The 27,991-nt window shown below is 47.6% G+C and overlaps 1 protein-coding gene across 1 annotated transcript; it reads right to left on the reverse strand.

Annotated features, from left to right (window-relative positions):
* Positions 1-1,744: 1,744 nt before the first annotated feature.
* On the reverse strand, positions 1,745-27,972 carry LOC106898461 (eosinophil peroxidase-like). The gene is given in 16 exon segments (XM_014959715.1): positions 1,745-1,866; positions 6,008-6,116; positions 6,119-6,260; positions 7,820-8,057; positions 10,216-10,386; positions 10,783-11,029; positions 15,349-15,463; positions 16,473-16,647; positions 16,650-16,683; positions 17,793-17,817; positions 17,819-17,908; positions 19,309-19,439; positions 20,943-21,111; positions 21,848-21,899; positions 27,590-27,702; positions 27,782-27,972. Coding segments are annotated over 16 exon segments (2,124 nt in total).
* Positions 27,973-27,991: the final 19 nt, after the last annotated feature.

Genomic DNA, 27,991 nt, shown 5'->3' on the forward strand with positions numbered 1-27,991 from the left:
TATCGGCTGGGCATCACCAAGCTGCTCCATGGAGAAAGGTTACTCCACACAGAGCACTGTGGACAGACACAATCTCAAGAAGACATTAGATCTGCAAGATTTTGAAGCTAAAATAATGGTTATTTGGGGCTACAGCTGCTAAGTATCTCTGATGAGTATGGGAAAAGGCAAGGACATAAAGAGATAATAAAAATTACGCCATTCCCAACTCACCATGGAGAGACAGTCAGCTCAGATCTAACAAAACTCTTAGGCTCCAAACCCACAGATACCAAAATCCTCAGCTATAATTTTCTTCTGTTGCAAGGCTCCCTAGCACCAAGATCCATCATGCTCCCACGTCAAAAGCCGTCAGGTCTTGCCTAACCTGTAAGGTGTTTCCAGAAACTACAGCACTAATGAAGCTCCCAGTTTCCAGAGCAAATGTATCCATTCTCAGTTGCCTCCCTTTTGCCCCTGGGTCTTTGCACCTTTTTCAGAACCTGGCCCAATTTAAGTGAATCTTAGATAGGAAGAGGAGGGGCTTGCTCATATCATGAGCTTTCCTCATGCAGCTTTAATGACTCTCCTACTCACCAACTCTAAACCACACATTGGCCAGAAGAGAGAGGAGGAGGCAGGGAAGGTGATCTAATCTAATTGGAAAAGGCTAAGGAAGTTGTCTTGTTCACAATAGATGAATGAAAGCTCAGAAGAAAATTGACTGTCAATACAGCAGCACTGAAGAGAGAGAAGAGTTGCTTAAGCTGATGATCACAATTGACTTTTAAATGCAAAAACAATGATTTCAGGACAAAAATAACAGGGCTGGATTCTTAAATGGGAGCAATTTCCATTGGAAACTGCTGACAAAATAGCTCCACTGGAACAAGCTATGAAAGGGCAAAGTGTTGGGACTGCTCAGTGCCAAGGACCACATCAGCCACCCAGTATTTAATAGGAGAACAGTACTAAAGGGAACTCATCTAGTGCATAGTTACTATGCAGTTCAATAGTGGCATTAACACTGATATTAAAAACTTCAGAGGGATTCCAGGGTAAATATATTAAAGACAGGTCATTAGGGCTGAGGAAACTATATTTGTCATGTTTCAGCTGCAGCTCCATGATGATTCCATGCATCACTCAGTTTTACAAGGCACAGATTAGCTTTGGATACCTATTTATGAACAAAGACATAGCTGGGAATTTTCATAATGACAGGAGAAGAGGAGTTTCTCATGAAGATATCTGTAGCATCCAGACAGCCCTGACAGAACAGAATGTGACAACCTAGAGTAGCTTGTGCTCTAGGACTTACATTGAAGGGGCTAGTACAGGCAGGCTAGAAAATAAATCAGTTTATCACTTTAATCACAGAAAAATTGGAGTGAGGAGGGACCTCTAGAGTCCAACCAGCTACTCAGAACAGGGTTAACTCCAAAACCAGATGAGTTTGCTGAGGGCCTTGTTTAGGCAAGTTTAGAGAATCTCCAAGAATGGAGGTCCTATTAGTTCTTGGGTTCCTGTGTCCACATTGCACCACTACCATGGGGTAGTGGTCTTTGTCTAATGGGGATTTCCCTTGTTGTACCCTAAGGTGTCTCTTAGCTCTTATCCTTTCACTGTGTGCCTCTGAGAAGCACCTGGCTTCATAGCTATTCATTAGGAAGTCAAAGACTGAAAAGAAACCAGCCCCCTCTGCCCTTCTCTTCTCCAGACTGAGCAAATCCAGCTTCCTCAGCCTTTCTTTGTACATCATCTTCTACCGCCCACTGACCATCTTGGTAGACCTGCACTCCAGTGGGATGTAGTCATCACTGAGAGAAGGTCCTGAGCAAGATGGAGACTCAGGATCTGTTCCCAGAGCTGAAACAGCTGGGGAGTCTGAAGATGGGAAACAAAGTGAATGAGAGGCCCTGACAGAGCTGGAGAGAGAGCTGCATTTCAGCAATCTGCAGCAGAGGCTGAACAGGGCAAATGGTCCCATCCCAGCTCCCGCAGGATGTGTTCCCCATTTCAGTGGCTCCATGGCCAGGGAAGGCACTCTCTAGGCAGTCCTATTGCAACAGCCCCCATTCTGCTGTCCATCTCCAGAGGTCCCTTCCAATCCCATATCATTCTGCTGTACATGCATTTCATCGGTTTGATTAGGCAATCAAGCTGATAAACTAGATTACATTTTCCAAATTTCAGCCTTTTTGGCTAAAATTGGAAAAATAGGTCCTCTGTCCTTAGTATATGCAGAAAGATTTGAGCCAGTCATTTCCTCTCCCTTAAGTTAATTGCTGAAGACAACAGGTAATGAATGAGACCCCCTCTGTTCCCAAGGGGCTGAACAGATGCTGGAGGTGCAGACATTGGGTAACTAATACTAGAAAACTAAAGCTAGAGAGACTGAAACATGCATCCCCATGTAGTTGGGCATTTCACACCCATCAAATCTGTTGACTAAGCCCTTGTGTCTCTCAGCACCAGGAACTCACCCAAGAAACAGTGGGCTCCAACCCACTCCTAGCGTGAGTTTGCATGCTTTCTGCCTTCGGAACATGCCTAGGCTTATGTCTATCAGCTACACACCCGGGACGTTACACAGCCCCAGCATCCCCCCTCCACCCTGTCCAGGGGCTGGCAGAAGTCGGTATCTATGCCTGTTCTTTTTCTCCAAGGATCTCATGAGGAGTCTTCCCATTTTGTGTGTGATAAGGAGGAGATTATTGTCAAATAGTTGTTGGAAATAAATCTGCACCAGCCCCTGTCTCTGAAGAGAATTTCATAGAGCTACAAGACACAGGAGTACACATTAGAGACTTCAGCAAGTAATATCTTCTATCATTAAAAACACACATGTTCTTGAATTTGCTATGTCCAATATCCCCATACAAAAACTACCACCTGTGATTAGCGTACCTTTTACAAAGTGCAAGGAACATTTTGGTCTCAGCTCAAAATTGCAATTTATTGATCAATAGTGGTTACACAGTGTCAGTGAAATCCCGAATAAATCTCTTAACACCAGTGTAGTCTTAAGAAGCAGGTATTCTTTTTATTTGGCCCCGGGGACGTGGGGGATCTCTCCCCCCAACCTGTCCATTGAATGAGAGATTCACAGAGACTTATATCTATACAGAATATTTGAACTCATGATAATATTCACATCATGCCAGCACACAGACATTAATCTGGTTAGGGGCTTCATGGAAGGTCTTGGGTGGTCCCTAGTGGTGTTCCGTGGTCACCCAGGAGTGAACTCCAGGTGAACTCTTGGTTGTTCTTTCCATATGAAGCCTTGATGGAGCATCCTTCTGTTTGTCACACTCTTTGGCCACTGTGGCTGATAACTCTTTATGTGGATTGGGGAAGACAAATGCAGAAGCTTTTTGCAACTCCTCCATTTATTTTGCAAGCTTGTGAAGTATTTCTTTCTGATGGCATTGTTCACTGTTTGTTCTTGCTTGTGTTTGCGAAAGGTGCCCTTAATCCTTTCAGTTACACATTTACATATCCTCTAGAATCGCAGTTCCTGCTTGTAACAACAGCAAACTACAAAGGAAGGGGAAAGCTGTTTTGATCCATTTAAAGCAAAGATATTGAGGGGCCAAAGTTGGAGTAAGACCAGGTTAGCTTTAACTTTCTTGTGCTTTAAGACTGTTCTTATCTTTGCAGTTCACATCCCACCACCTCCACTGCCCAGAGGGAAGGCGCTCTGGCTCATGCCAGGCTGCAGGAATAACTTGTCACAGTTTTCCATCACACTAGATGGTGCCTTAGGCACTCTAGACTAAGGGCAAAAAATGATGAGAGAATAGCTTTCTTCCAGGTGGACAATTTCTTCATTCCGTATTCAAGCAAAACCTGACACAGGGCATTTTAAACAAGTCTATTTGGAGTGCACGAGAGCTATCACTGTTTCACTCACAGGTACTATGAAATCAGTAGATTTTCTCTGGAAACCAAAGTGCATATTTATTTTTTTTACACAAAAAATATTGGAGAGCAAGAGTAAGAAGTTATTCCAGTGCCCCAATATCTTTCTATGCAGGTTGGAAACTTTGAAAGAAGGGTCCAAAGTATGTTTTTGACAGTAAACTTTACTGAAACCCAGTGTAAATGAAATTGCCTAAGCCAGCAGTTGAGTTGATTGGGAGTCAGTCTCTGGACAACTCTTTTTGCTTTGCTTTGTGATATTGAGTGATTTGCACAGATCTGGGACATCTCTTATTGCTGGACTCCCTCTCACTGAAAAGGTTTCATGCAAACTAAATTGAGCAAATGACAGCAATCATGCCCAAACATTTCATGCAATAAAAGCATACAAACAGTAAAAAAAAAGAGAGGGAGAGGGAGAGGGAGAGGGAGAGGGAGAGGGAGAGGGAGGGAGAAAGGAAAGGGAGGGAAGGAGGGAAAGTACCAGGTTTGCTTAACAAGTTCAGAAGATCCTTGAAATTAATAAGTCATTCTACTTTGTGGCTTTGTATCTAATAAACTAAATAGTCACCTGGAGAGCAATCCCAGGTGACATACTGCCTCTGACTATGGCAACGTGAGAGCACAAGCTGCACTTTAAGTCAGAAGAATCTCAAAGCAGCTTCTAAATTTTTTCTGCCTTACCGTAAACACTAAATGGTTCCTACTGACTCAAGTATCTAGACTATACCACCATATGGTGGTATGAGGAGGGACTCTTTATCAGGCAGTGTAGCAATAGGATGAGATGTAGTGGTTTTAAACTGAAAGAGTGGAAATTTAGATTAGATAGTAGAAAGAAATTCTTCACGGTGAGGGTGGTGAGACACTGGAACAGGTTGCCCAGAGAAGTTGTGAATGCCCCATCCCTGGAAATGTTTATGGCCAGGCTGGATGGGACTTTGAGCAAAGAAGAGAAGAGAAGAGAAGAGAAGAGAAGAGAAGAGAAGAGAAGAGAAGAGAAGAGAAGAAGAGAAGAATCCATCTCAGTAGCTTCCCAAGTCCAGACTTCTGGGGAATCCTCAATGTTCAGCACTGAAGGTCACCAGAGGCTTCTTTTACCAGATGTAAAAAACAATGTGTTAACAAAAAGGATATACCATAGTTCCCTGTCATTTGTGTGATTTATTTCCACAGGTTAAACCGGAAAAGAGGGACCAATAAGTCCGGCATTAGTCCTGATTACTCTAAAGACCTCCAGGGATCCCTCCTTGACAAGAAGATCCTATGGGTCTCACTTGTTCTGGCACCATGAAGATGGCATTTATGACTGTATGCAGCCAGACTTTCAAGCTGATAATCTCATAGCCCTTTGGAGAATATAATGAACCATCCTCATGGAAGGTGGGAGCGGACAGCAGACAGAGCTGTCTGAGCTCCTAATGATTGCTGTTAGCTGCTCCGTCTCACAGCCTAATGACCAGCCGTGGTCATAAGAGCACGGCAGGGCCTGACTGTCAGAACAAAGGACAGATGATGTTTTGTTAGGAAACGCATCGCCCTAAGGCGCGGCAGCAGCCCAGTTTTCCCAGGGGAGAGCCACTCTTGCCTATGCCCACCTCCCAGGAATCTCAGAGACCATTTTGGAAGAAAAACATGAAACCTCAACAACTTTACAAATCCCGAAGGCACCTGAGTGAAATAATGTAAATATGGGCAAAAAACTTTCCTAGCAGAAGTCAAACTCTCTTCCTTAAGGTGGAAATCTCTATTCAAATGCAGAGCTGCTTTGGGCCCGAGCAGGATGTGCTGACAGCCTGCTAAGACCAGTGCCAAAGACAGACCAGGCATCTAGACAGAAGATCCAGGCACCACTTCCCACGCAGAAAAGCTGGAGCATCAACAACAAAGAGCCAAACTGAAAAGTCTATTAATCAGAAAACTCACAGAGAAACCTCCTCAGTTTGGTCTTGCAATGTTGATGCTGGAAAATATGTGCTGGAAGGAGCTGCTCACAGTGGCCCTGGTGAAATGGAGTATCTAGACCTGTGCTAGATACGTACCTGGCACGTGGGTTCAGACCTGTGTTAAGAGCTCTGTTTTGGAGCTCTAATTATCTCACATTTGCAGGCAGGAACCCTCTGCTGTTTGAAGCTTATACATTGCTCTGTACCTTCCTCAGTCCTCTCCGAATTCCAGGCTGTGAGGGCCAGCTTTGGGATCTGATCACACAGCTCACAAAACCAAAAGGGTATTTGTTGGCCTTGAAGGTGAGTCTCGGCACTTCAGAGATGTGAGTGTTGTCACACATAATTTGTGACAAGAAGGTTTGGGCCAGGGAAGAGCGCTGCTGAGAAGTGAAAAACCACCAAAACCTGCAGGAGAAAGATGACACAACAGATTTCCCCCCTCTGGCTTCTTCACATTCAAGGCTTCTGCAGCATTATTTCCCATTAACAGCAATAACACATTTCTTTTGCCAAGAACAAATTTCTGCTATTTAAATCAAGAGTCCTGACTCACCAGCTGGATAATTTAAATTGCTTTTCTGCCATGGATATATAATAAAAATGCAATTGAATTAAAGCCTTTCCCTGTGTTCCCTTAAATGAGGCACAAGCACCCTCTTTCAAATAGAAAAGTCAGCACATACTGAACGCCAACGGTGGTTACAACCTCACAATTGCCATGATGGAACCAGTCCTATAATTATTGTCTTTTTAAAAAAAGGTTCTTGTCTCCTGCCATAAGGACAGAATTTCTGGATGTGCAGTAGACTGTTTGCCTTTTGTGCCCCATACTGGGTTTTGAGCTCATAGTAGGCAGAAAAAATTCCCAGAAACACTGGTCTTAATCCCTTTTTCAGTTAATACTGATAACGAGTACAAGGACCTTGCTTCAGAAGTGCAGCTTAAAATGGGGCACACAGCTCACTTCTGCACCTGATGCCCCTGAGCAAGTTCAAGGAGGAAGAGAACTTCAGGTATGTTGAAAGCACAACACTGCTCAGGTGGTTTTGACTGGCAAGCAAACCCCCACCCACCCATCTCCTGGTGCAAGCGAAACCCAAACACTGCTACACGTCAGACCACAGGGTTCCAACTCACAACTGGGATGGAAAGGAGAAACAGTGAAAAATCATCTCTAAGACTCCTAAGAAATGCATAAGCCACTGTGATGGTACAAAGCTGTGTATTGCAAACTCATTATAAGGGAAGGTGGAGAGATGTTTGACTTTTGGATGGCAGAGCAGCCCAGAGGGAGAGGTCCCAGAGAGAGGGGATGCTGCCAGTCCTGGGGAAGCAGCTTGGACTTAGTGGCTGAGCTGGAACTTAACCAACAGAGAGCAATTAATTTCTTTTACTCCCTGCAAAGCCTGAAAGTGTGCTAGTCTTTCCCTTGGTCTGCAGGCAAATTTTCAAGATGACCCAAGGCACAAGCCAGCACACGAACAGATGCTGAGCATCTGCTGTCAATTCAAGCCATTCAGGCTGATTAAACCTGACAGCTTTTTTCTAATTGGTGAAGTCAAACCATCCTGGCTTTCCTATCTTTGGAGTCATACCTGTTTTTCTTGCTAATGAGTTTATATGTTTCCCTTTGCTGGAACAAGCTGCTGTTTGAACACTCAGTAACATGGGCTCCTTGAAACCACTTATCTGACAGAGGAGAAGGGCAATCTAATCTGGACAATTAAGGAATTGGCCAAGGGTGAAAACACTTGGCTGGGAAGGGACTTTAGCCCAGGATCTCAACAATGATAGATCTAGACAGGGAATAAGAACCACCAGAAACAGAAAAGAACATTTGGAAGAGTAATGAAAAAAAGAAAAACAAAAAAACCTGGACAGTTTCCAAAGCTGCATAAAAAAATCCACATAAACTCCAGTCGCCTTCTCTCCTTTGGGGTTTGTATACCCAGCTCCTCTCTTACCTGTCTCCATCAAGAGCATTCCTGAACTGGATGACAATGAGACAAGTCATGACAGGCCCAACTTTGCCTCCATTCCCAAAGGACTCTGCAAGTGCCCCAATCCAAATATCAATATTCTTTGTTGTCCCATACAGCTGCATGAAGTTCTCTGCCAGACCATGATTCCTCAACACTTGAGCAAGTGTCTCCAATACAGAGGGTTGTGAAAGCCCACAGAATTGTCTCCAGGAGTTATAACCTGCAAGGAGTTGGGTATCAGAGCAGGCAGAGGTCAGTAATGTGTTTTCCCCTCCTGGAAATATTTTTTCCTCTTTTCCCTAGGGCACGCACAGGTTCCCAATATGTTTAAAATATTTTTCTAAATTTTTCTATATTTCTGTTAGTTCCATTGAATTTCCAGTCCTCCAGAGCCGGTTCATCTTTCCTGGCATTTCAGTGCTGCTGGTGAAAGAGCCATGTCTTTGCAAGTGATCTCTGCTCAGGGGAGTTGCTCTATCACCTTCCAGTGCTGCTTTGCCGTTCCCCTCATCAGTAATCCAAGTGTCTGTGCAGAGGCTCCAGAGCCATGGTGTGTATGAAACAACCTGCTGTGACCAAGGAACCACGGGAGACCATGCCCTGCTGAAACTCAGCAGAGAGCCAGAGGGGGCGTTTCAAATAGCAAAGGAGATCTATGTTCAGGCATTTGCTGGTCCATTTGCTGTGACTAGCTCAGGTGAAGGGTCTGGGCATGCCAAATGGCTGCCTCATTTTCCCTGTGACCCAAGAACCCTAGGGAAGCTCAGGGAGCACACAGTCTCAGGTACCTTCGGACAGAGCCACTGGAGAGAGGTTCTCACAAACTCATTGATGTTTTCTTCACTGAAAGTGAATCTGGACATGTTGATGCTACCTCTTTCTGCAAAACTTGATAGTGGCCAAGTACTTCCCCACAGCTGGTCTCACTTGTGTCTCTGTCTCACAGGGACAAGCCATACCACACTGAAACATAGCCCAAGTTACTTCAGGTGGGAGAGGACCACTGGACTTTGCCAGCTGGACTCATTTTTCCATACTGCAAACAGCTGAAAATCCACTGAATCACAACTGGTGCATAATTCTGCATCTTTGGACCGAGCACGTACCCAGCAAAGGGCAATTTGCAACTCAGAGTCTTATCAAATGACCACTTCAGTAGAGGAAAAGCCTATGGAGCACTAGTTCGTCCTCCTACTTCCCAACCCAGTGAACTGTCAGGTGCAGAGATGAGATGATGCTGCAGCACACATCTTTTGATGTCTCAAAACTGGGGATAATTCAGGAGAAAGGATACAGCATACGGTGCCTGGATGACACCACTTTCAAACAATCCAAGGAGACTTTATCAGAAAAGGAATTAGGAAGCTTTTTTGATCTTGCTATACCATCATCATCTTCATAGGCTGCCTAACTCAGCAGCACTCAGAGGAGTGCTAGGAGCTAAACACAAATTCACACTAGAAATACGTGTCAGTTCCACAGTAGTCAAAGCTATAAATTCAGGATTTGTGATTCAGATCAGGTTCTGCACAACAGTGTTCCTAAATAAAGCATGGAAAAAATCACAACCTTCTGCTGCAGCAAAGGCAGAGCAAGCCTGTGACCTTCCCATGCACCTGGGTGTATTGCAAAGCCTCTGTCTGGGCTTAAAACCTGTGAATCCAGCATGCTTTTCATCACAGTTTCCAAGCCAGCCCCATTGCATCTCCCAGGACATTACTGACACAGCAGCTCCAGGCGATTATGTCAGCCTAATAACACTCTTGGGCAACGACACACCCATGAGCCAGTTGTAAAGGTCTATCAACAATCTATTTCTCAAGACCATCTTGCAATGCAATTACACTGGTTTTGCATCTGGTAGAGCCCTGAGAGTGGTTCTGACATGTTTTTTTAAAACTGGGACACAGTCTTTATAGAGAAATTACAATGAGATCGTCCTCACATTTTGCATTCTGCTTTTCCAATCCTGTGGTTGGGCTGGACCACTAGAGATGCTTGGAGAGAAGCCATGGGGGACTTCTGGCCCCAGTTCCACTCCTGAAAACTTGTTGCTGAACTACTTTCCCAATTTTGCAATTTGAACAACAATAAAAATGAGTCAGTTACTGAACACTTGAGTCCGGTCTGTGCAATGCACCATGTTCTTCTGGCCACGTGCCTCAATGTGTCTCTTCCAGCTTCACCCAAGCCCTGACTTCATCATTCAACCCAACCCCATGTCCACTTACCTATGGCTGTACAGAAATTATGAAAGGGTTTAAGAAAGAGTCATTTCAGCCAAGCATGGGCTGGAGATGTTTCTCAGTGTTCAATCACAAGAGTGCCTGATTTCTGCCTGTTTTCCTTTGGAAGTTCTGCTCCCACAACCAGCTCACCTGAGACACCACGATCTCTGCTAAGCTGCAAGTTAAGCATGGGTAAATCAAACCCAGTCCTTTCAACCTTCTCAAACATCTGATCCCAGAGCTCATCCACCACCATTGGCTGCTGTGTCATCAGCTTGGCCTGGTTAGCCATCAGGCTCCAGAGAAAGGGGTCAATACCACCTGCAAAGGTTACACATGGACTTGTGAGCAGTGCAGTGCTGGGTGGCAAGTGGGTGTGGAAGAGGCTCTGGAAAGCTGAGCACAGCTCATGTTTAATTATAAGCTTCTACTACAAGAGAATCAATTTTCCTGCACTTAAAGAATTAAAAAGAAAATACTTTGAATAATGTCTTTAGAGTCTACAGTAATTAAGCAATCAGGCTTCATAATAAGATGGGCTGTGTTTGACTGCAGAGAACAGTTATGGTGGGAAAAACTCTGGCTGGTAGTAAAGGTCATTTAATACATTTAAAGCAAACTACTTTTAAGTTTGACTGAAGCAGAAGCTCGTCCAGAGAGGGCAGAAAATGCTGAATGAAATAAACTTACTCTGCAGAGGTAGAAGAAAGGCTTTACCTTCTGTAACAATTCTCCAGACAGCAAAGGAGGTGTTTCTGAGTAGGATTTTGGGATCTATGGGCTTGTAATTTTGATTTAAGCGGTCAACAGTTGGGGGAACTGAAATATGAGCAATAGGAAAAGCCAGGGTAAAGATATTGGACACTTGAGGACTCACAGACTCATTGTAGCCCTGGTAGAGAAGAATCAATCTCTGGAAGCCACTCCCCAGCAGAAGAGGGAGGAAGTCGCTGCAGGTTATAATCTATGGGGTGAATCGTTAATTGCTTGGCCACCAGTTTCTTTGGAAGTAAAGTTACTGGTCATGTCTCAAACCCCAGACACTCTCACACTGAACTTCTTTGATGGGGCTTACTTAGGAGATTTTGCCAGCACATAAGCATAGCAGAGAGACTCCCCAAGTCCTGTGTTTCTTTCATCTTATTGGACCTTCACACAATTGCTCTCACAGTCTGGCAAGGATCCTTTCTGATGCTGCCGAGTGACATTTTTGTTTCTTCAGCTCCATGGCCTTGGTTCAAAGCCTCTTCTGCACCTAGCCACTGTACCATGCCACAGGCAGCACAGCTCCAGGCACAGACACAGCAGGCCATTGCCTGGGCTCCTCGCTTCTCCAGCCCATGCACCCTCTAGCAGTGATGAAATTTGCATAAACATGCAGTGATTTGCATGAAAATGCAAAGTGGGCAAAACTGCTTCCAGAACATCAGGAAGCAGCAGGACACTGCTCATGCCTGACCCACACTCCTCCTTGTGCACTGGGATCCTCTGCCCGTTGGTGCCGAGGACTTGGCACCAAAGTGTTCCCAGACATGTTCCTCCCTGCCTCAACATCTTGGCAGGTCAGAGCAAGATGAAAGCCTGCCAAATCCTCCCAAATATTCCATCCTTTCCTATAGGTAGAGGCTGTTCCCATTAGCCAGGTAGAACCACATTTCTTCCTCCTTCCCACCTTACATGCTTCAGATGACAGAGAAAAATTCAACAATGCTGGCACAGGTGGTATCACCACCCACAGGCAGCTGTGTTAGTCCTCCCATAGCAGAGGTTTCCAACCCTGGTCTCGTGTCTCTCTGGGATACTGAGGAGGCTGCACAATATAATTTAAAAAATCAAATTTTTTGTCTGTAGATGCAAATGTCTTAATTGTCTGAAAATTGCAAGAAGATAAAACCATTGATCTAAACGTGATGATGGAGACAATTCTTTTAGAGCAATTGTTTGACTCTCTCCACATAGGCTTACTCAATATGTTTATTCAATAATACTATACTATTTAAATAGACGGTATTAAAAATGTAAACTTTTTATATTTCTTCTTTCTTTTTGTGTGTGTGTGCTTGTTGAACCAGCTCAGAACACAGGTTTCTAATTAGGTGTGACTAAGCCTTTGGAAACCCCATGTCTTCTGCTCTCATAGGAGCTGGCCTTTTCTGTTGGCTGTGAACCTACATCTGGCTTTGAAGCTCCAAACCAGAGGCTGGGTAAAAGACCTTGAGGTGTCCCTTCAAAGCACAGAAATACTTCTGTGACCTTGGGATCTCATCCAGGCTGAAGTCTGTGGTGCAGCACAGTCCCAAGGGGCTCTTGTCACAAAGCAATAAGGACAGAGGAATGCCATGGCTGCCCCATGGGCAGCACATGGGGCTTCTTGAGAGGAGGAGGCTCACAACGCAGAGGAACTGTAATCCAAATCTCCATTACCATTTTTATTCCATACCAAACCCTGCTTAGAAAAACTTTTCCATGGAAGGAGGTGAACGTCACCTTAGGAACTATTCACAGAGAAATGTTTACATGTCTCAATATCTGCATTGTGAAGAAGATGGGTAAGAAACACACAGGAGGAGAAGGAAACCAGGGTCTGGGCCCCGAGCGTTGGAGAGCACCAGTGAAAAGCCAAATTTCTGCTGAGGCAGCAAAAGTCAAGATGCTACCATGGCTGTGCTCAACATCCCAGAGAGACGGGGAAGGTTTTTTTTCAAATAAGGGCTAGGAGCATTAACTTAAGAAGCTAAATACATGTAAGTGTTCTCCAGGTTTCCATATCAGAGAGACAGTCTCACAGCTCAAGAGAAATGAAAATGTGCAGAGGGAATTCAGGATGGCCAAGGAAGCTCTGTAAGTTCCAAGGCATCCTTCGAACCAGCTGAAACTAAAGCCAAAGCAAGGTGACAGTCACAATCAAGCTCTCTCTCGTGAGTAAAAGTAAGGGCAAAATGAGTCACAACTTGAAGGAACAAATTACAAATAGTATCACTATGAAATATTCAATTCTTCTTTAAACATCTAGGGCAGGAAACCCAAGAGCAAGCAGGTGATGATAGTATAAAGAAGCTCTCATAGAAAAGTAAATATGTCGTATTTAGTCCCCTAGTCCCATAGTAAATAGAGGGATTTGCTCTTGCTTTCAGCACAGAGCCCTTTTCATTTACTGTCAAAGGCTGTCTGTAAGAGACTGCGGAAGAAGAAACAAAAGAAGCACTGTGAGGTTTCCTTCAGCAGAATGCATCCACCCAGGGCTTCCAACAGAGCTCCAGCAAGAAATTGCTGAACCCTGTTGGGCAACTGCGCACGCAAAATTTCCCCAGTTCTCAGGGACCGGAAAAGCCACAAATAAGACACTGAATTTTAAAAAGAGCTTCCGAGCCAGCCTGAACTGTTCACTGTAAATTCATAGAATCATAGAATTGTCTAGGTTGGAAGGGACCTTTAAGATCATCTAGAACAACCATCAATCTAACTCTGATTAAATAAAAAAAAACATCCCTAACCATGTCACTAAGCACTATGTCAACCCGTCTTTTGAATCCCTCCAGGGATGGTACCTCAACCACTTCCCTGGGCAGCCCATTCTAAGGCTTAATAACCCTTTCTGTGTAAATATTTTTCCTAATAGCCAACCTGAACCTCCCCTGGTGCAACTTGAGGCCATTTCCTTTTGTCCCATCGCCTGTGACTTGGGAGAAGAGACTGAGCCCCCCCGGCCACACCCTCCTTTCAGGGAGTTGTAGAGAGCGAGAAGGTCTCCCCTCAGCCTCCTTTTCTCCAGGCTGAACACCCCCAGCTCCCTCAGCTGCTCCTCATAAGACTTATTCTCCAGACCCCTCACCAGCTTCGTTGCCCTTCATTGATGGCTGTGTACCCAGCATGGAACAGCAACCGCCCCAACAACCCTCAGTCCTGGGGGCTGGGAGCCCACCTTGGGAAACATCTGATGTGCCTGCCCATTCTCCTCACTGGGCAGTGGCCTTTGGCCATGGGTCCCATGTGGTCCTCACCAAGGAGAGAGCTGGAAGCAGCTGAAGACATGGAACAATGGATGAGACAGATGGACAGATATGAGAGGTCAAAGGAAACATGAAACACCAAGAGATCTTTTAAGGCACTGAAGGATGACACTGAACAGAGCTCTCCCACTGGTCCCACCACCAGGTTCTGGTGGTGTCCAACAACCATGGGGTTGTTATTCAGAGGATTTTGGGCCACATATATGTAGGGGGGCAAGAGAACAGAACTCAGATCCACAGCAGATGAGATCTGTTTTGCCCTCAAGCTTTCTCTGGCAGTGCCATGAGCAGCCCAGTGTGACCAGAGCCAGCACGAGTTAGCCAGGAGTTCCTCCTATCCAAAAAAACAGGGCCAGGGAGTAAGAGACTAATTCATAAAGTGTATAAGAAACACTCCTCTCTGGGCTCCCACAGGCTGGTGGCAGCATCCTGGTCCTCACTGGCAGAGGTCAGGAGAAGGGAGCAATGCTTAGGACTCCAGGTCAGTTATTTTGTGTGCTGGGGACAGAAAAAGACAGCAAATGGCAGCAGGTGGGAAGGTTGTGGTGGCTGTGCAATGTCTTGGCTGGAGGGCCGGCATGGCCTTGGGAGGCTGTGTCCAGGACAAAAGGAGTTATTTTGGGCTGAAGAAGTGGTCAAGAAGATACCAAAAGCGTAACAAGGGATAAATGGAACAGGAGGCTGTCTTGATGGACTGAAGACCTGTGCTGATGTCCTGGCTGGTGTTCTGCCACTGTACCCCCAGCCTTCTCAGTGGTGGGGACACATCTTAAAAGGTCACTTTGACTGTGGCTATTCTCATTCTCAGTCCAGTTGGAATCTAAGCTCCTCTCACAGTGCAGCAGACACACTGATGTGCACAGCACAGGCAAAAGTGTCATGGAGGTGACCCAGCCCAGCACCAACATACCTCTACCCAGCCTGAGAGACAGCCACCAAAAGACACGTATGGGCAAGCCATTGCCTTCAGGCCAGTCTGCTATTGCTGGGTTTGCTTGGCTCCATCATGGCATTGGCTCCCAGTCACCTCCAGCAGCCCTGTGTACTCTCTGGGCTCTACACCAGTGCTGCTGAGTACAGATGGCGTATAGTCACAAAGAAGACTCAGAGATGAAAACCATTCTCCTACTTAGCATAGCCTGTCTCAGTCTTTCGTGATGTTTTGCTATGCTCTTTTTTCTACTTAAATAAGAAAATCAAACAAATGAATGAACTAGCTGGTGAAAGTGTTCACTCTGTATTTCAGGTTTAGGGCTCCCAGCACCCAACCTACCTGCAAGAAAACAAGGGAAGTAAGAAAGTAAGTCCTGCTGGTACAAGCAGGAGCTGAGTGGGAGAAAAGAAGGCAATCTCTTGGGTTTTTAATTTGTGGGTTACCAGGGTGGGACCTGCAGAAAGATAAAAGAATAATTCATCACCAGTTCAGGGGTGGAGAAACTGCACTGTGATACTATAGCCGTAAGAAAAGCCAGACAGGAGCCATTTCAAAGGCAGTCCCCATGCTAGATGGTGTGGAGATCAGTCATAAATCCCAGATACAAAGGGTCAGATTGACAACAGAGATGCTATTTTAGGAGTCCAAGTCCTAAAATATGCATGAAAGCCTGGAGATGCCTAAATTTCCATAAAGTCCTATGCATACCTAAATGTTTTCTCCTGATTATATACATGTTAGAATTAATCTTTAAGGTTCAGGTGTTTCTGTCTCATGTTGGACTTTAGTGACCATATCTACGTTGGGGACAGTCATCATGTGGAACTTGTGACCCTGCCTGCATTCTCAAGTGCACGCTGGGCAAACAGTCGGTGATGCTCCATCGCCTCACAGTTTTCCTTGAAAGGAAATATGGGTACATGGGCGAGCCAGAGCTGCAGTACATCTTCAAAGGCAGGAGAGCAGGGCTGCAGGGTGGACGTGCACATCATTAAGCATTTATTGGAGCAGACACTGCAATGTGACTATCGTGCTAATATCTCAGCCACTATTGAGAGACGCTCATCCCTTCCTTGCACCATGCACTACTGAGCATTTAACCATTCAATGGGCATGGATTTGCTGGGGTCTTGACACCCATCAGCTCCTGCCTCTGCCATGTTTACTATAATCTAGACATCACCTGTGTTGCCTTTGCACCATACCTCCAAAGCAAAGCCATATCATCAAGGGACATGGGTAAATGGTTGGAAACAGGGGAAAGACAGGCTGTGACTGTGCCTGACATTTGGGGACAGCTGCTGAGACACAGCATCACCACCACCTTACAGAGAGTGGTCTGACTCCCTTGGCCTGCTCTGGGAGGATGTCCCTCCGTGGCCAAGAACCAGAAGAGCCACCAGCATCTCCTGGTTGGAGTGTAGATACCCTCTCCCCCTCTTCCCTGCAAGAAGGCGGCTAGCTGTACTTCAATGGGAAAGCAAGGGGGCTGCTTGACACAACTGGTGTCACAGTGCACCTTGCCACTGAAGGTGACTCTAGCTGGGGTGTCCAAATTGAAATCCAGGTCATGGTCAATAAACTGGCCCCACTGCATGAACATGAGTGATCTCTGCTGGTCCATCCTGAGCTGCTCAAGGGAAAGCAGATTGTCTCATTGAACACTTTTCGAACCTATGGGGGATGAAGGCAGAAAATACTGTGTTAGGAAATGACTTGTATGAGTGGGTGCATCAGTTTGTAGGGTCACCAGCAGAAATTCATGAGGCATTCGTTACACTTCACAGAAAACCACCCAAATCTCTGTGTCTGAGTTGGAAGGCATTACTGAGTGCCCCTTTGCTGAGCATCGCATTCTTCTGGCTCTAGGCAGGTTTCTGAGCTTCTAGGCCAAGAGTAACCTTTGATGGCCATATGAAAGCAGCAAAGCAAGAGCCGTACTGAATAGACTGGGAAAGGGAGACATGAGATTTTTAAAGACTGGTTGAAATAGAAGTGAGGAAAAAAAATAGTGTTTGGGAACTTCTGAGTTATACCAGTAAACTCCTTCTAGCAGGACACTCTCCCAAAGCCTTCTTGCCATCTCATCCCTTCCAATCCCCCTACTAGTTCTTCCTTCATATCTTACTACAGAAAAAGTGGTGAAAACTCTGCTCAAGCCCTGACACTGTGCGGTAGAGCAGAATTAGGAAGTACCATGCAAGCACAACCACAAGGCACACAGAAAATTGCAGAGCTCCTCATTAGTGCTGCTGTTGTACCAAACCCAAGAGACTAGAAATCCCATCACAGTGCCCCTGCTCCTGTCCAGGTGCTGTAAGAGCCAGAAGCGCCTCTTCAGGTCATCCCACCCATGGATCCCCACACAGAACTTCTAGCTGGATTTTTTTCAGGGGATTCACTTATTCATTTTATCCTCTGTCATATTGCTTTTCGGGAGACAGCCAGCTTCTGCAAACCAAACCAAAAAAGGTGAGTAAATTAGTTTGGCTTAAATGCACTTAATTTTAAAGAACACATAGTGTAATTCTTTCTCTATCCCGCACTTCTGCAGTAATCAGGTCCTTTTCCTGAAAGCATGGGTGTTAGAAAACATTTCTGTTACCTCACCCTGAAGATTTTCACACGATCAACCTGAATCAACCTGGTGAATTTATCTTCCTCCTCCTGATCTCCAGCCACACCAGCTGGTGGACCTGCACTTTGGTGCCTGTAATTTCTCCAAGGACTGGCAATTTCTAAGCCCTGATACTGCATTTTCAGATGACTGGTACAAAGATTACCAGTGGAAAGAGGAATCCAGAAACACTTTCCTTCTGTCCACCCACAGGGGAGTGACACACCATCCTCATATTCTGCTGGTAGAGCTCTGTTTGAAGCTCCTAGCGATGGTTTTCTCCTGACAGAGTGAACGCAAGAACAGCAAACTATTAGTGGCACCAAGACTACAGCAGGGCCAAGAGCTCATGGATGTGGAGAGAGACAGGAACCTTGGAATGGGACCACACAGTGATGCACAACGGCCGGGGAGCTGCTGTGGGTTTGGTGCTATTAATATGCCTCAGGTTTAACAATAACAACAATAATTATAATAAACACCAACCTGCAGCTTCTTCCAGGCAAGAACTCAAGTTGCTAGTGACTCCTAGTGTCATCCAGCCTGAAGAAAGTCCCTCAGCCTCAGACCGTGGGTAGAAAACAAAGGTGAAAGCTTAACATCAGAGAAAAGGGGCAGAGACATAAGCCTGTTCATTGAATGGTATTACCAGTAATCTTTAATACAAATGGGGTGATTTGGATTGTGTTACTATGCTGCAATTGGATTAAGTGATTATTATAGTTTGATTAGACCATTAAAGCCTTAATTAGACTAATAATATATTTAATTTTGGAGTGCATGTATAACGTGTGTTTTCTGGTTGCCTGTCATACTCCATGGGTGTAACGCTGGCTAGAGACAAGCAATGGCGGGACACAGAGCACAGGGCACAGTTGAACCCACCTTCTCCAGGGCTTCAGGGTCTGGTTCAGGTGTGATGGACCTGTCCTTATGCCAGAACCAGAGCCTTCTCCTGAATGCAGAAACTGCTGTCTGAAAATGGAAGGAGACAGGTAGCTCTCTCCCTATTTCTTGTAGAGATACCTGAAGGCTAAAGCATCCCCTGGTCAGGTAGACCTGTCTGAGCTCCTTCCCGTCGGAGGTACTCCCAGGAGATGCTCCGGGTTCTTGGAAATAGGGGAGGGATGGGGACTGTTTCTATACTGTCCCTTCTGAAACACTCTACTCTTTAGCACAGCTTACCTTTCATTGCACCAGGAAATCTCTGGATACACTGAGAAACAGTTCTTACATCCCACATTACAGTCATGCCCCTCCATTTGTCCAACCACAGACATGCAGAGGGTGCTCTCTCCCACCCCGTGTGCCCAGATTTCTCCCAAGGCACAATGTGGGCCATGGAAACAGTGAGATCATGCCGCAGTATGGGTTTGGGTCAGGAAGCAGTTTGAGACCATGCAAAGGGGCAGAGCCAGGGAAAGCCTAGGAGGAAGCAGAAAGATGACAGAGACCCTGGGTTGGGGGGTCAGTCCCCAACGCAGAGATATTTGCATTTTGGCCAAAGTGCTGGTTCAGGTACAAGACCAAGAACCCTCAAAGCAAGACTGTAATTAAAATCCCCACACGTCAAGGAAATAACACTGTGTGGAGCAAAACCCTGAAAAAAGCATCCTACGTGGCTGATCCCTGGGGACATGGGCTATTGATGGAGGATCCTCCTGTTGACACAGCCCCCTCACCTGCTGTTGCACTCACCAGTGATCCTTTGGTAGAAGCGAGAAACGTCACACTCTATTTTCTTATCCTGCTGGTCACATCCAGTTGCCTTGAAAATCATCCCCAGCTGAGGCGGTGTCAGCAGGTCTGCCAGGTAACAACAGAGAACAAGCCTCTGGGTTTGTGGTGCCTCCCAGGCTGGGGGAAAAGTTTTCCTTCTCGTACCCTTGGAATGTATGATGTAGGAGAGCACAAGGGGCTGCCATTTAAGGTTTTCCTGCTCAAAGCTGTGCTGAGGATGCTCTCTACAGCAGCAGATTGCTTTTTCTGGTTTGGAAAGCATTAAACCAAACAAAGTTGTGGTCAGATCTTATTTATAATCACATTAGGTCTGTGCAGCAGCAGAATGATTTTCTAGCATTAGCAATCCTTTTTCCTTCCTCACTCCTCCCTTTTTATCTCCACCATAAATTTCTAACAGCTACAGTTATCCTAGTGGTGTGTTACCAGTCTTTTTACCCCTGTGAAGCAGCCAGCAGCAGGTGCCACCAACTGTTTGGAGCTGCCTGGAGAGAAACCACCAGGTGTCTGGGCTGCACAAGGGGACACTGGTTTTGCATTTCCACAAAGCACATTTCCCTGTGCATGGGCGATAACTGGCCAAGTTCAACCAGTAAAACTTTCCTGGCTATTGCTGCTAGCACAGCACGTCCTGAGACCCTTGGAGGTTTCCTAGTCACTGCTGCCACCCACAGCCTGGGTCACAGCATGGTTCCAGAAGCCACTGGACTCCTGGGCAAACAGATGGGAGGTGGCAGCCGGCTGATCTGGCAAGTCCCTGAGAGGGTGCCAGAGAATAGGTGCCGGAGCATTGCTCCTGGATGGAGAGGCTGAAGCCAAGCTGTCAGCCTTGTCTCCTTCTTCCCACTCACCCCACGCTGGAGCGATGCTCAAGCACCCCAAGACATGTGTCCTGGCCTGCCAGTGCTTTCCTGTAATAATGGGGATCCCCATGAGTCCATTTTATGTGGCAGGAGCACTGCCTCTGCCTCCCTGACCTGTTTCTCTTACTGCCCCTAATGTTCCTTCTGCTCTCATCAAACTGCACTTGCCAGGAGGCCAGGACTGCCACCTCATGGAGGACACCGCTCCTTCAAGACACACACTGAAATGTCTTTTCACATTGCTCTGTTCTCATTCTCTATTTGTGCCTGTCTCACAGCATCCTGTCCCCAGTGCAGAACCATCTGGCAGTGACTGACTATTGTTAGCTGAAGTCTGGCAGAAAAACTGGTTACCTTGGGGTTCACCTATTGTGAGTCACATCCTCTGCGTTTTCTCATTCCCTACTCAAGCAAAAGACTATTTTCTACTGAAATTTTACAAGCTTTGACCCATTGGTACGTTAACCTCTATATTGCAGAAAGAAACAGGGGAGTGCACAAATCACTTTCATCAACTGATCACCCCCCAAATATTTTTTTAAGACGGAAACAGAGCACAGAAAAATAGCTCAGCTTTGCCTCACTGAAGGCACGATTTGAATTGTGGCCCATCATAACCCCCTTTCATTCCCTCTTCCTAAGACCCAGTGACCAAACCCCGTATCTTCCTCCTCTGTCTTCCTTCCAACAAGAGAGATCCCTGCCTGTGACATGGAAGTCCCCCCCCTCATAGCCCATTGCAGCTTCTCCATGAGGAAGGTCAGGGTGCTTTCCAAGTAATCTGCAGCCCGGATGGCAGCCCGAACCCCAGCCGCCAGCTGTTTCAAATATCCCAGAAGCTCTCCTGGGGTCAAGGCATCATTCTGCAGGTGCTCCTTTATGCTGCAAGGGAGAACAAAACAACATTTGCAGGACTGAAATGGACCAAAGCCAAGAGTCCCGCAGGTTACACACCTGAGTGTCAGGCACCCCAGCTCTCCTGGTGTGTTATGAGTCTGAACTGCAAACAAAGACAGAGCAATCCAGTTCCCTGCACGGCAGCTGGAAGAGACCAGGGCTGTTCCGGCCACCCTCGGCAGAGGAGCAGAGTGAGCTGCAGGAAGGGAATCTCTCAAATTGCCCAGCTCCACCTGCCAGCAGACAAACCTTTGGTCTTTACATCCTTATCATCCTTATATTACGTCTGCTACCCATAGACATTCAGGATGTTTTTGCCCAAAGCTGACCCACTCCCCCAAGGCAGCTCCAAAGCAATCAGCTCTATTGGAATGAGCCTGGAGCTGTGGGCTGGGCCTACTGCACGTGGCTTAGCACCCACCATGGACCTGCCAGCAAAGGTAGCCCAGAATACACCCTAAAATCCTGAGCAAAACCCACTCCCTGTGGAGGAACCCCCAGCGACAGCACCAATGTGGTCCAGCCACGTCCTCACCATGCTCCAGCTGTGCTTGGTGCCCTTGGCAGTGGCTCTGCCAGCCCTGGAGCTGGGGAAGTCGTCACACGAGCAGTGGGAAGCTCAGACCTCAGCTGGATGCTTCAAACACAGTCCCTCACTCCCAGCACAGAAACAAGTGCTCCACCAAAGCAAAAGCAGGCATGCGATGGGCTGCAGTCTCACCTGAGGTCCTCTGCTGTCCTCACCATCGTCTTCTCCACCCCTGTGCTTTTATCTGCAGTGGGGTGTTATCTGCAGCATGGGCTGACCCACGGGGCTTGGAAACTCCCCCATGGGCGCCAGGGCAGTGCAGCACCCACCTCCCACCCCAGCTCTTGTGCACCCATCTGGACACACAGCCTGATGCTCAAGCAGAGCTTCCCCAGGTGTGTTTTAGCCACTGCGACTTAGAGCTGCTGCAGCTTTTTTACTTCCAGCCTTTCAGTCCATCCTTGCCCTGACTCCTGCTTGCCACAGGAGACAGGGGTTCACTGCAATATCCTCCTGGAACATCTGCCTCCAAGGTGCAGCAGCTCCCCAAACAAGTCCCTCCTGCCAGGGCAATCCTGCAAAATCCCCAGAAAAGCCCACAGGGACTTTTGCCACCTTGGCTGCATTCCCGGAGGACTGAGGGGTAGAACTGCCCCTCCACACGCCTGACCCCGTGTTTGGGGGGGCCTTCGCAGAGCCCACATTTCTGCTGGTGGGACTAGAGGCATCAGCTACTCAATGAGTCTCAGAGCCAGGTACGGAGCCGAGACCTGCGGTCTGACTTCAGGGCTTCTGGGGATTCCTTATTTTTTCCCTTCTTTTAGCCAACGTATATTGCAGCATGTAAAGACTATCACCCGACTGAACTGTTCCAGCTGGGTAAGAGGGGAAAAACACATTTTATCTTCTCCTTTCTTGGGGTCAGATGCCACAGACAGCAGCTTTGCTCAGCTCCACATGTCTTCTAGGTAAACAGGCTGAAAAATTGCAACTCCCAGCAAGACTTGAGGAAAGCTCCATCTGTCCCCAGCATCTCCACCCTTCTCCTGCCAGATCAGAGAGACCACACAGGGTTGAGGCACTGCAGAACAGAGCAGCTGGAGCAGGTCCTCACTGGACTTCAAGTAGCCCAAGGCTCATGAGTCTGCCATGGTGGCATTACAACAATTGACACCAATAATAATTGCATTGTTGATAATACATATTTAAGACTCTTGCACAGGGCAGCAGTCCCCAGAACAACCCCAAACTGGGAGGCACAGAGGCAGCAAAGCCTCTTCTCCAGGCACAGCACTGACACATGGCTCCTGGCAGGAGGCTGTCATTCCCTTGGATAAGAGACATGGAAGAAGACCTTCGCAACAACCTCTGAGCAGCTGCTGGTAGTGCTTGGACAGGTCTGTTCACTGGACAGGACCAGTCACTGCTGGCACAAAATGTGCCTGGACTCTGGAAGTTGCATCAGATGTTCAGGAAGCCTGTAACCAGAGTTACAGATTCCACCTACAAGTGTGGAATTCCACCTACAAGATCGTCATGGTGGGGCTGGTCTCAGTCTGTCACCCGAGCACTGCAGCACTGCTGCGTCAGAAGACACAGTAACTGCAGAGGGTTGGTCCATGCCAGCCAACCTGTCCTGTTGGCACAGCATGAAAAGAAGCCAATGTCTGCAAGGGATACACAGATCTTCTCCACAGGTATGTGCTCCCAGCCTGGCTTGAAGGTGGCTCACTGTGAAGGAGCAAAAAAGTGGAAAACACCAAAGCATCTGAAACTTAAAAAGTGAAAGCTGTACTTCTAGCAGAACTCATCATTGACCTCTTGATTTTTGTTCTTTTCTAAAAATGAAATCATCAAGGAATGAAGCACCCAGGTCTGGATGCAGCCAGCACACCTGATGCTGCTTTCATCAGCATCAGGACACGACAGGGCAGTGTTGGTGCAGCTAAACGGCCTGGCTGCTCCCTGCAGCCCCTTTGCAGAGGGTGTTTACTCAGCCCCCTGCCCTTAGAATCATCGAATTGTCTAGGTTGGAAGGGACCTTAAAGATCATCTAGTCCAACCATCAACCTAACTCTGACAAAAAAAAGAAAAAGATATAAGAAATAAAAATCACTACACCATATTCCTGAGGACCATGTCAACCCGTCTTTTGAAGACCTCCAGGGATGGTGCCTCAACCACTTCCCTGGGCAGCCTATTCCAATGCTGGATAACCCTTTTGGTGAAGAAATGTTTCCTAATATCCAATCTAAACCTCCCCTGGCGCAACTTCAGGCCATTTCCCCTTGTCCTGTCTCCTGTGACCTGGGAGACGAGACCAACCCCTGCTTCTCTACATCCCCCCTTCAGGTAGTTATAGAGCATGATAAGGTCTCCCCTCAGCCTCCTCTTCTCCAGACACCCCCAGCTCCCTCAGCTGCTTCTCATAAGACTTACTCTCCAGACCTCTCACCAGCTCCATTGCCCTTCTCTGGACCCGCTCCAGCCCCTCAATGTCTTTTTTGTGGGAAGGGGCCCAAAACTGGACACAGTACTCAAGGTGAGGCCTCACCAGTGCCCAATACAGGGGGACGATCACCTCTTGGGTCCTACTCACCACGCTGTTCCTGATACAGGCCAGGATGCTGTTGGCCTTCCTGGCCACCTGGGCACACTGCTGGCTCATGTTCAGCCCACAGGCGACCAACACCCCCAGCTGCCCGGCAGCTCCAGCCACTCTGCCCCCAGCCTGTAGCGCTACAGGGGGTTGGTGTGACCCAAGGGCAGGACCCGGCACTTGACCTTATTGAACCTCATCCTGTTGGTCTCAGCCCATCGAACCAGCCTGTCCAGATCCCTCTGCAGAGCCTCTCTACCCTCCAGCAGGTCGACACTGCCACCCAGCTTGGTGTTGTCTGTGAACTTACTGAGGGTGCACTCAGTACTGAGGATCCCCTCATCCAGATCATTGATAAAGATGTTAAAGAAAATGGGTCCCAGTACCAAGCCCTGTGGGACACCACTCGTGACTGGCTGCCAACTGGATTTGACTCCATTCCCCACCACTCTCTGGGCCCAGCCTCCAGCCAGTTTTTAACCCAGTGGAGAGTATTCCCATCTAAGCCATGAGCAGCTGGTTTCTCCAGAAGGATACTGTGGGAGACTGTATCAAAGGCCTTACTAAAATCCAGGTAAGCAACATCCACAGCCTTTCCTTCATCCAGCAAGTGGGTCACTTTGTCATAGAAGGAAATCAGGTTTGTCAAGCAGGACCTGCCCCTCCTGAACCCGTGCTGGCTGGGCCTGATCACCTGGGTGTCCTTCATGCTCTGCATAATGGCACTCAGGATGGTCTGTTCCATGGCCTTCCCAGGCACCGAGGTCAGACCGACAGACCTGTAGTTCCCTGGATAATCCTTCCGACCCTTCTTGTGGATGGGCATCACATTTGCCAGACACCAGTCAGCTGGGACTTCCCCAGTTTGCCAAGTAAACTGGTAAATGATGGAGAGTGGCTCCGCAAGCACTTCCACCAGCTCCCTCAATGCCCTCGGGTGGATCCCATCTGGGCCCATAGACTTGTGTGTGTCTAGGTGCTGGAGCAGGTCCCTCACCGCTTCCCTTTGGATTACAGGGGCTTCATTCTGCTCCCTGCCCTTATCTGCCAGCTCAGGGGTCTGGGTACTCAGGGGACACCCTACTCCATTACTGAAGACTGAGGCAAAAAAGGCATTCAGTACCTCAGCCTTCTCCTCACCTTTTGTCACTAAGACACCTCCCATATCCAGTAGTGGATGGAGGCTGTCCCGAGTCCTCCTCTTGCTACTAATGTATTTATAGAAATTCTTTATGTTATTTTTAACATCCAAGGCCAGTTCAAGTTCAAGCTGGACTTTGGCCTTTCTAATCTTTTCCCTACATAACTTTGCTACACCTTTATAATCTTCCTGAGTGGCCTGCCCCTTCTTCCAAAGGCCATAAACTCTCCTTTTTTCCCTGAGCTGTGACCCTATCTCTTTGTTCAGCCAGGCTGGTCTTTTCCCTCAACGGCTCACTTTACTGCACAGAGGGACGGCCTGTGCCTGCGCTTTTAAGACTTCCTCCTTGAAAAACATCCAGCCTTCCTGGACTCCTTTTCCCTTCAGGGCTGCCTCCCAAGGGTCTCTGTCAAGCAGACTCTTGAAAAGGCCAAAGTCTGCCCTCCGGAAGTCCATGATGGCAGTCCTGCTGGTTCCTCTTCTCGCCTCCCTGAGAATCGAAAACTTTATCATTTCACGGTCACTTTGCCCCAGACGGCCTCCAACCGTCACATCCCCCTCAAGTCCTTCTCTATTTAAAAACACCAGATCCAGCGATGCTCCTTCCCTAGTCGGCTCCCTCACCAGCTGTGTCAGGAAGTTATCCCCGACACACTCCAGGAACCTTCTAGACTGTTCCCTCTCAGCTGTATTGTGTTCCCAGCTGATATCTGGTAGGTTTAATTCTTCCACTAGGACAAGAGCAAGCGATCTTGAGACTTCTGCCAGCTGCTTATAGAACATTTCATCTACCTCTACATCCTGGGTGGTCTGTAGCAGACTCCCACCACAACATCGGCCTTACTGGCCCTCCCCCTGATTCTTACCCATGGGCACTCAACTCTATCATTACCCTCAATTAGTTCTAGACATTCATATCTGTAGCAGACTCCCACCACAACATCGGCCTTACTGGCCCTCCCCCTGATTCTTACCCATGGGCACTCAACTCTATCATTACCCTCAATTAGTTCTAGACATTCATAATCCTCCCTAACATACAGGGCCACCCCTCCTCCTCTTCTTCCTTGCCTGTCCCTTCTGAAGAGCTTGTATCCATCCATTGCAGCACTCCAGTCATGCGATTCATCCCACCACATTTCCATGACGGCAACTACATCGTAGCTTTCCTGCCACGCAATGGCCTCCAGCTCCTCTTGTTTGTTGCCCATGCTGTGTGCATTTGTGTAGATGCACTCCATCTGGGCTAGTTGTCCTACCACTTTTTGGGGGGGATGAGCCTTATTTCCCACCCGACCGTGCTCAGTCCCTTCTGTAGTTGCCACCCTATTACTACTTCTTATGTCTTCGCTACCATATGTATCACCATCCCCCACTGCCACTGAGAGAAAGGACTGCAAGGCTTTGCTAGCAGTAGTAGTAGGCTTTCCCCCCTCGTCACAAGCAGGCCTGGTTCCTGTAAATCAACCCAAATGAAAGAGCAAGAGTCATCACTACTCTCCCGTCCCTCAAGCCCTGGCATGCTTCCCTCAGGTTTAATCCTCTCAGTCCCAGTTATCTCTCCCTCCCCCTTCATATCTAGTTTAAAGCCATATCGATGAGCCCTGCTAACTCCTGCCCCAAAATTATTTTCCCCCTGTGGGACAGGTGCCTCCCTCCTGCCAGGTAGGCCAGGTGTCTCATACAGCAGCCTATGATTGAAAAACCGAAAGCCCTGCCAATAGCACCAGTCCTGGAGCCACAAATTGACCTGGTGCCTCTCCCTGTCTGTTTCCTCATTCATCATTGCTAGTGAAGGGATAGAGGAGAACACAGCTTGTGTTCCTGATCCCTTAAGTAGCCGTCCCAAGGCTCTAAAACCTCTTTTAATTGATTTCAAGCTCCTCCCCACTTCTTCGCTACCCACCTGAAATACTAAAAGGGGGTAGTAATCAGAGGGTTTTACTAGGGCAGGAAGTTTGCCCAGCACATCCCTATCTCTTGCTCCAGGGAGGCAGCAGACTTCCCTGTGAAGCGGGTCAGGGCGGCATATTGGCCCCTCCACCCCCCTCAGTCACCAACAACGACCCATCTGCTTTTCCTTTTAGAGCTAGTTTTGATGCAGGGTCTATGGCAACTCGGTCTTTCTGGCATTTCTGCCCTGGTTTCATCATCCTCCCTTTCGGCAGCCAGTTACTCCTGCAGGACCCCATACCTGTTCTGTAAGGGTAACTGGGGGGCTGGGAGGGGTCGGGAGGGCATTCGCCTGCTTCGCCGAGCAGGGACCTGTTTCCATTCCCCTTCTTCTCCCAGATCACCTCTTGCTGCCTGGTGAGAAGAGAGGAGAGGGTCCCCTGATTTACGTGAGCTCTCATCCTGTTCCCTTACCCTCAGGGAGTGCACCCACCAGTCACTCTCTCTCTCACACTCCCTGATGCTCCTCAGCCTCTCCACTTCATCCTTCAGCTCAGCCAGCGCCAGGCTCCGGCACTCTCTGCAGCCAGAGGCCTGGACGCCCACACGTTTGTGTGGGGCCCCCGTTTGGGTGCCCACAGCTTTTCCTTTTCTAACAACAGCCTTTGACCGGGTAGTAACCATGGCTGGAAGCAGGCAAGCA

Source organism: Calidris pugnax, unplaced genomic scaffold (genome assembly GCF_001431845.1).
Source record: "Calidris pugnax isolate Ruff unplaced genomic scaffold, ASM143184v1 scaffold461, whole genome shotgun sequence".
NCBI lineage: Eukaryota > Metazoa > Chordata > Aves > Charadriiformes > Scolopacidae > Calidris > Calidris pugnax.